Raw genomic sequence first — 9686 nt, forward strand, 5'->3', positions numbered from 1 at the left:
CAGTCGATATGGTACTTATTCATTTGATTTATATGGTACTTGTGTATGTATTTATATGGTACGTATGACTGGATGTATATGGTACTTATGCATGGATTTATATGGTACTTATGCATGGATTTATATGGTACTTATAACTGAATTTATGTGGTACGTATGACTGGATTTTTATGATATTATGATTTCATTTATATGGTTTATCTGCTTTTAATGGTGCAAATTCTCCATATACCTGACTAACTTTTTCATAACATGTCCGAATCAGTTAAGAACTGCAGTACTAATCCTGTTAACTTTAAACTAGCATCATGTGCTAATCTTTGTGCACCCGAAGATTCAACTGGATCAAATTAAAGTGTTTTAAATAAACCATTCCATTATACTTACATATATCATAATCCTTATAATATATAATTTCTAACAAAAAACCCATAAAGGTCACCCGGAAGCTTCAAACATTGTAATTGAAATATTTTGTTATTTAGTTTATTAAATTTGTAATTTAAACTAAATTCGTAATATGTAAGACCTCTTTTCCTACAGTGAGATAATCGTCTCTTACTTTATTGTTTCCTCATTACATAAAATATCGTTTCAAAAATATAAGTTACGTTGGTTGAAATAAAACAAAGCCTGTTGTTTCTTGAAATCATTTCCTCTGTGTCATCGTCTTTATGTAATGTGTTAATATCGATGCAAACTCCTATGCAATATGGGATAGTTAAGTACTTAATATTTAAAGCTGAATCAAATAGAACTCTTAACTAAACGCAATATCCCATCTTTCAACATTTTATTTTTTTAAAGTTTGTTTCTACCCAACCAAGGAATTCATATACATCTTGATCATTTCCACCATAAGCTAGCACAATCTTCTATCGATTGAATCATGTATCTAAAATGAAATTATTAATGTTTTCATATTGTTTTATCACGTTTTAATTTCATTTTAAATGCATTAAAGATAGAAATATATAGTTATTGGTTCTTCTTTGTCCAGAAGTGATTCGTTCAACTTCTGTATTTTCTGTTTACAAGCAATAACATGATTTGAGATTATATTATCTTTCAACTATGCAACAAATTAACGTTGACATATTTGCTCTCTTCCTCTATTAAAATGCTAAGCAATCTACTCAGAAATATAAACGAATAAAGGCAAAAACTGACATGAACGAAAATTTCAAATCTTATGAACTTCATTGTATTTGAAAGGACGTTTGTTTTCTTGATTATCTCCATTTGCCAAATAGCATTTGTCGATTATTTGTCTGTATTGGAAATATTGAAACAGCCCAGTCTGGTGTTATCTGTGCTCAAAATACGTTCGTCTCCTTATGTATTAAATTGTATTTCTGTTCATTTTGATATTGGCTTGTGATCGTGAAAATTGCGATCGTCTTGGCCTAGAAAGTACCTGCTAATTTTGTGGTTTTATTTTTGTTTTGCTTCATAGTTTGAAAATTGATGGTTTTGAAAAACTATGAATAGTTTGTGTTAAAAACCTTCAGAAAACTTTTAAATAAAAGACCGTCGAACCCTGTTGTATAGTTTCTTAGTCTTGTTTGATATTAAAATGTGTAACCTTTGCCACTAGCATACAATGCATGCGCTACTTTCATGTTTGGATTTGCAGTAATTGTCTTCGTTCTAGTTAACATTTTTCTGACATTTTAAAAACATTTTGCAAACACATTTTAGCACAATGAAGCTATATAATACTTCAGGTAGAGAAATGCAATTTGATGAGCATATTTGTAATTGCTAGGTTCAACTTAGATCCTGAAGTCTTACTACTTCCCCCATTCATTATCAACACGCTGTACAAGGACAGATGTGCCTATTATGTGATACAGCCCATACTACTCCATGTTGTCAAAATAGAGACTTCAAAACATTGCATACAGTTGTGTGGGTCTAATGATGGGAACAACGGTCTTAAAGTTTTCATCCATTACTCGAAGGTTTGTTTAAATTGGGTGCGGGTGATTTGGAAACAGATGTATCCCATGATCATAACGTGGAAACCAAACAGATTCGTCCTTGACGATGATGCAAAAGCTATAACGTGAATATATAGCATGATGGAAAAACAATGTTTGCTCACTCTTCTTTCTAAAAATGTTGTTTCTCAGGTCACAATAAAGTACATACATAGCGACAAGGACACAGATACAGTGATCAGGAAAATTTTATATTTTGGGACAGAGAGCGAAATCAATCCTCAATAAATGAAGATGTCTATGCTAGCGTAAAATGACGTAAACAATTCAGTAATTACGTTCGTGGAAAAGTGAGGGAACTATCATCTACGAAGAGTGTTTAAAGTGAAAATATCCGGATGTAACCTGGAGACATAATCGCGCTGACTGTCAAGCATCCCCTATGTACCCGACTCAGGAAGAAGAATTCCGGACACAGTGTACGTCATTTAGAGCGGTACATTATTATTTTGTTTTACAACCTGAAAACTTTGTTTCCCCAATAAAGGGGTTACCATATTGTACGGCTAGATGGATAAAGAGGCATATATATATATATATATATATATATATATATATATATATATATATATATATAGCACAGTTTCCATTTCAGGGTTCAAAGGGCAAATATGAAGTTTGAAAGACCGGATAAAGATATTGGTATTTACATGGCAATACCACACGAAACGGACAGTACTAACCAAAGGAACCCAGCAAGGTCTCTCTCTGTCTCTCTGTCTCTCTCTCTCTCTCTCTCTCTCTCTCTCTCTCACACACACACACACACACACGTGCGCGCGCGCACACACACACACACACGGAGAGAGAGAGCATGTTGCAGCATTACAATCTTATTCAGACCAGCCCTGTTTGACTGATATAGTGTAAAGGCAAGTTGTTCTTATGTTTTGGCAAATAACAGACTATCGTCTGAGGGTGCGCCATAAAGCATCAATCAACCAACTAAAAGGATTTCGATCTATGTCAATCAAACTTAAATAATACTTCTTTTTCTCGCAAATGTATCAATATGTTTAATTTTCAAATTTATACAGTTGGATTGGTAACGGTCGAGTCTTCTCTTACAACGGCCGGTTCTTTTCCATGCTATAATTTCAAACACACCGACGAAAGAAGTAAAAGAAATCTAAGGATAATGTCCCTAGCCATATCAGTATGAGATTTTATCATAGCTGACATTATTAAATACGTATGACCAGAGTGTAACCGTTTGGCCACGTGATAACTTTATAAGTCCCGGATGGCAAACATGGTAATAAACTTTCCAGCCAACAATATTTTTAAAACTATGAAACTAAAAATAGAAAGACAAACAAAACGATAGAATGAAATAAAAAAGGAAAATGTGTTCTTTTTCTGATTCTGTTATTTCATATTTTTTAGATAACATTTTCACCCACAGATTCGGAATCTTAGATGCATCCGCTGCTAGACAAAACATTGAGGGAATAAACTCGTTTTATAACAATCAACTGAAAATTAAATACAAACGATACGCCATAGAATACCGCCGATATTACACCTGGATTCTAATAGGTGTAAATGAAGCAGCAATTACAAAGGTAAGCACAATTATCTGTACAACTGCTAGCTATTATGAAAAATATGAAACTAAATTTAGGTCTCTGCAGCAATTAGTTTGATGTTCCATTTAAATGTATATATTTCAAATTAATTACACAGCTAATCCTATCAGCATTGATGATGCTCTAGATACAGCTCAGTGCAAATGTGGTCCTATAAATAGTAGGTGCTAATGATTTTGAATGGGTGACCACATACATTCGAAAATGTTAGTACCAGGAATTGAACCTGGGATCACGTGTTCAAAGTGAGCTACTTGTTCCTTTGCTAATATCATTACTGTAGAACTGAAGAATAGTTCTTACAATTATATTTATCTTGGCGTTTCCACCATCTGCAAAAACCATACAGCAAACATTACAATTTGACAAATTATGCAAACGTTATATGCTTGTAAAATTCTATACTTGTCTAGGCGTGGCTGGTCAGGAATGTTGAGCTATGGTATCACCCGTATCAGTCAAAACGTGAAACTATTTTTAACAAGAGACTGATATCGTGCTGTATGTGAATATTAGCTGATTGGCTCTTCCGTCTACAGCAATCGTAAAACACCTTGATATTTAGAAACCGAGACCAATTGTAAATTCCTCTGAGAATTAGTAACCGAGGCCGATCGTAAATCACTTTGCAATATAGTAAGCGAGGTCTATCAGTTATAACCAAGACCTACCGTAAATCAATCGAGGCTAATCGTAAATCACCTCTGCGATATAGTAACCGAGGCCAATTGTAAATCACGTTGACATGTTGAAGTGATGTCTATCGTAAAACACATAGAGATGTAGTTGCAGAGGTCGATCTTAAACCACCCTGAAATGTAGTAACATAAAAATGTCGTCCATCTAAGATTCAGATAAATAGCAAATAGAAACAAAATTCTGTCCTTGTAAATGCTGCCCTTCTGTAACGTAAGGTATATTGCGTAACAAAATCTATTATCATTCTGATTGATATCGATTGGCAAAAATTCACTCAGTTTTCAGTGTCTCTAAATATAAATAAGCTTCTTGTTTTGGGTTGGTCACTCTCAGTGTCCGTATCTGTTTGCGGAGACGTCGGATGTTTTCCTGTTACAACAGTACTGGGTTTATGTTACATATATATCGAATAGAGCATGGCAATTGTATTGAGACAGTTTGTGCCGCAGTGAGAAATTCCCAACAAACACGCACTCACGAATTTTACCACGACCGTCTGCAACAAGGTTTCAATCGAAATAGTCCGGATAACAAATTTTAATGCAGCGTATTTGCTGTGGTGAACAAGGCCAACAATATTCGCGGTTTTGATTCTGCAAGTAGCATCTGCAACCACACGCACGTGTTTTCAGTTCTTGAGCAAAACAATGGATTATTTTTAGCGTCGGTAACTTTCAGATTCTTCTATTTTAGTTACATTACTAATGTGTTCCCGAAGTATAATCGTTCGAAAAGCTTGCCGTCTTTAAGTGCAACACAAATGCACGTACTTTTGTTTATCAAGTACACTTTTTATTGGTACGACAACTATACAATCATATAACATATTTACCGGGACATATTTAAGTCTCCGGCAAGTATGCGTTTTATGGATTTTTTAATAAGTTCAGTTACAACTCATTGATTGCGCCATTGAATGGAATCAGACAGATCGGTCTCCTCTTTGCCCAAATAACTGTTATTATGACAAGTGCATCCTTGTTCAATCGTAGTGGAAATTTTCTCGTCTTTCCCGAGTCAATGTTGGTTCAACATTATTAATAAGGAATGCAACCTACGTGGACTTTTCAGTAAATGGTATCATTGTAGAAACACTCCCCGAGTATTTGCACGCGTGGCTGTATAGAATGCGACCAGGCGTTATGGCATGTTCAGACTGTAACAACAAGATTGCCTTGAGTTGTTTTTAGTATATCAGGGCGGTCCGATCTGGTGAATTCAGTTTGGCATATGACAAGATTATCCTTCAGTGAATACGAGGAATGGTTAGCGCCAGTACAACGAAGATATTCATCAATAAGTGGAACTAAATCGCCATCAGTGTTAACATTGGTTCTCTGCAGGTAGAAGACCCAGTCAGTTAATCATGCAATCTCATGATCATATCCTTCACTTATATATAATGATAAATCTTAAATACTAACTATAAAAACGGGAAGTATAGTTTTTATAAACAATGAGTCGAGGATTTCTTCTCCAGCAATAATGATAATAGTGATGTATATATAAAATTTTCTTTGGTCTTTTCTGTAATGCGTGTTATTAATATATGATGAAAGGAATACACTGATCACTAGTTTCGTCACACCCCACACGTCCGTATATATCCGTTAATAACAAACAATTAAGATCCAGTCTCACATAATTTAAGACGTGACAATTAAAAGGTTCGAAACCATCCAAATATGTGTGCAAAAACAGTCTACCATTTGCTTTACTATCATCATATTTATTAGATCTTTCTTTGGTAAACGGTCCTCTGAATACGCTCCATAAAGTTACCAAGCGTGGTACATATATGTGTGTGTGGAGTCAACACATTCAAGCCCGACTACAGGAATGTACTGCATTAATGCCCACCCATATAAATGTTTTGATCAACATACATGATGTAACTTGTCAGAATGGACGGTTCCTATCCATCCACCAGTGCCTTTTGGTCTCTAGCATATCACTGGCTTGCCATGGAAATTCCTCCACGGATTGCACTTTAAAAAAAACAGATGTTCATCAACATTTATAAGCAACTCAATCTCTACTTTGGTTTTCAGTAGCAATACATCTCAGACAATTCCTGGGTATGACATTATAATGCTCTGGATCCAACTTATGCGCATGAATAGTTTTATCACGAGAAGTCTCAAACACATACGCGACCAATAACACATACGTGAGCAAACAAGGTTGTGATAATAACCGAGATGTTAACTGCGAAACATGTGCCATACATTGCTTTCATGTGCGTGACAAAACTACCATCCTGAGACAACGACGAAACAATGCCGTGAATCGGTCTTGACTAATTTTCAACAAAATGGATCCAGTCACTCATAAATTTATTTGCGGGTGAGTACCTTTAACGTTTAAATGTAACAATCACTGTATCAACGAGTGAAATTAAAAGGGTCATTCTTATTCGCTGCAAGATTGCGAAGGGGATTGTCGAGCTGGAATTCAGGACCTGCACCGAATCAAAATACTGCAGCTGCCCAAGTGTTTGCCACATTATTGGGAACTAAGGTTATTGGTACATTCGATGCCGTTGCGACTTACGAGAACATTGAAGCATTCGGAGTCTGTGTGGGAGATATACTGGGCTTCAAAATGTCCTGGCAGGTTTTGGCATGATTCTCCGCTGCCAATTTTGCTAATTTCTTACTCTAGACGTCATGGCTCTAAAGCAATTGCTGGTTGCTCAACTAACGTAGGCATCGTCGACAATGAAATATTTTAGCATGTTTTTCTCTGTGTAGCTTAAGTAATCGGCAAAGTCGCACTAAAGTGATTTTTATTTTATCTTCGTAAATCAATAAGTGTAAATTGCATGTAGTGTGTACCATTGTCTCTATTGTGGCAGTGGTCGTGTAAGGTTTCGTCAGTGGAGCTGAAAGATGATTCTGAGCTTCAACAATGAGTAGCCTCAGAAAACGCACGCAGGTCATCATTGCTCGTACTTATGTCTCGGGCTATAAGAGCTCTTGTCAGATCCATGTCAGATCCATGTCGCTGGAATATCAAGCGTTGTAATACAAATACTTAACAGATGCAAGGTTGATACAACGTTGGTGACTCATTCTGTAATGTTGAAGATGGCAAGGGTTTCGCTACGAATCCACGTAGACAGAAATTTTGAAAACATCTCTGTCTCATGATTTAAGCCGCGTAATCAATTACACTCCGAGAACAATGCGAAGCACAGCTGAGAAGATTCCACGATGCATCGTTGATATAATTTGTATAGCGTGTATTTTGAACCTTGAAACTTGGGCTCTTTTATGGGCATACTCAACTGCCTCTTCAGCAATATCACTCGCTACGCAGCGACAATTTTCGTCATCATCAAGAGGAATTGCACCAAGTTATGTCAACTTTTGGGCATATCTTTTGGAATAATTAGATGGGGCCACTCTCTGACGCTAGTTACCTGAGATTGTTCAAAGCTGGAATGCTGATATATATGGGAAAATCATTGTCTTTCTGCAAATCTCTTCAATAATTATTTTGAATTCCTGGCTATCATTTCCTTGACAGGTATGTTTCTACTTCATGGTTTTCATATCGTATGGTTCTTCTACAATAATACGTTCTATAATTAGATGTGTTGGTGAGCTTTTTCCGGGACAAACAGTAATACTTGGGTGTCAAAATTGATGTTTTGTTCTGTTAGCGCTGTCACCCTCCGCTTTTCCAAGGAATTAGTGATTTTATTTCCAACAAATTAGCAATTGTATATGGAAAGAATTAGTAATTTCCTACATCATTTACGCTAGCTGAGTTGTTGTTTAAAATTGTTCACGTAGCTGATATAATTATATTTGCAACCAAACTTTTAGACACAACACACACAATCTCGAGTGAGGCGAAGGGTACAATCAATAAAGTTATGGAGTATAAAAGGCGTTGGAAACAGCAGTAAGCTTGAACCAAAATAGCTACTGTGATACAATATAGTAGTTAAATGAGTTTGGATGAATTGGTTAGAACATTGAGAAAACTAACAGTTTGTCTGCCTTTAACTCAATTATTGAATATATTGGTTATTGCTGTAGCTAACTTCGCAGCAAAAGTGCAAAACGAAAATGCTATGTTCAAGACAGCTTCAACTCAATCTATGCGCAGAGATTTAAGTACTGTCATTTGCACAGTTGGATATGGACGGACTACCAACTCGTAGAAATATACTTGCAAACAGAGTCGAAATCTATCGCCGGACAAGGATTTCCTTTCATTACTTTTCATCATACAGTGTTATACAAATTGGTAGTATTTGTAAAAAGTATTGATGCAAGAAATTTACCAAATTCTATAAAATATCACCAGAGAAATCTTGCTTAGTTTTGACAGTAGATAACTTAGCAGGCAGCACTTTATTTCTTTTTAACCTTGCAACCTTTATTACCAGCCACCAGTGATGTTGTGGTGGTAATTTTGGAATGGGAACTGTTACATATATCAGATACTGATATTATTTATTTTGTTCATTTTCATTGTTATTTGAAGTTTTTAATTATGCATTTACAAGTACAAATTCAATTCTACTCCATTCAAATGACAATTCTTAGCAAAATATATTTTCCATTTCAGTAATGAAAACAACTTATGTATTATTTAAGTTTCACATCAGCGAACAAGTGAATGTTTCGGTAATACGAAAGCTAATGCATTAAATATGTTACACAATCTTAAAATAAAACTGCAGCCATAGTCATGACTGCAAATATTATTGGCAAGAACTAAAAGTTTCATTATCCTATAGTACTGTAAAATCTCAGTCCTTTTTCATCCTTACAGCAATACGAAAAATACTTAGGAGAACCTTTCGCTGTGTAGTCATATTGACTGTGATGGTCCAGAAAGTGTTCAACGTGACGCAGTAAGGGTGCTCAGGAACTGGACTGCTGATTGCCGTAATGTGTATCATTGTGCCTTCACTGTCATACAAATCGAATGGCTATATACAATTTGAACAAGAGTTTCCAATACAGAATTCTGTCGAGCCTTGAGAAGCGACATCAAAGCATCCGCTGTCAAATTTGGACTTATAAAACATGCATGATAAAGATGTAAAACACCGTGCATGATGTGAATTTTATCAGGAAGATGCCTGATTGCAGTCGTCTAGTCCGACACTTGTGGCAGTTTAGGCATTGCCGGATTTCTCTAGCAATCGGATTCAGTTCACAAGTGTTTCATATAGTGTTTGCAGTTCTTTCAAAGTACTTTAATTTTACTGCCGGTGCATTTTATTTCATGCAGAAGTTATTGTATAAAGCCGTTCTTTGCTTCATTCACGAACGCACACACAAAAAACAATTTAGAACGTTGAAAGATTACAGATCAAAATTTCGTGCAATATGTATTAAAGTGCATAATCAATAAAGTTTAAATTTCTAAA

At 35.6% G+C, this 9686-nt stretch overlaps 1 protein-coding gene across 3 annotated transcripts in view; it reads left to right on the plus strand.

Moving 5' to 3' along the window:
* The window catches only part of LOC149799708 (beta-1,4-galactosyltransferase 2-like), a 62299-nt gene extending 52613 nt beyond the window's left edge, over positions 1 to 9686 (plus strand). For 2 of the 3 annotated variants that reach the window (XM_089957114.1, XM_089957115.1), the window contains exons 6-8: positions 2599 to 2703; positions 3409 to 3568; positions 9083 to 9686. In XM_089957114.1, the coding sequence (XP_089813240.1) occupies positions 2599 to 2703; positions 3409 to 3568; positions 9083 to 9121 (304 nt within the window). In that variant the 3' untranslated portion in view covers positions 9122 to 9686. Of the gene's footprint in view, positions 1 to 2598; positions 2704 to 3389; positions 3569 to 9082 lie in introns of those variants that run through there. The other variant, XM_089957116.1, reaches the window with a different exon arrangement.

Source organism: Sinohyriopsis cumingii, chromosome 5 (genome assembly GCF_028554795.1).
Source record: "Sinohyriopsis cumingii isolate HCF-2022 chromosome 5, ASM2855479v2, whole genome shotgun sequence".
Taxonomy (NCBI): Eukaryota; Metazoa; Mollusca; class Bivalvia; order Unionida; family Unionidae; genus Sinohyriopsis; species Sinohyriopsis cumingii.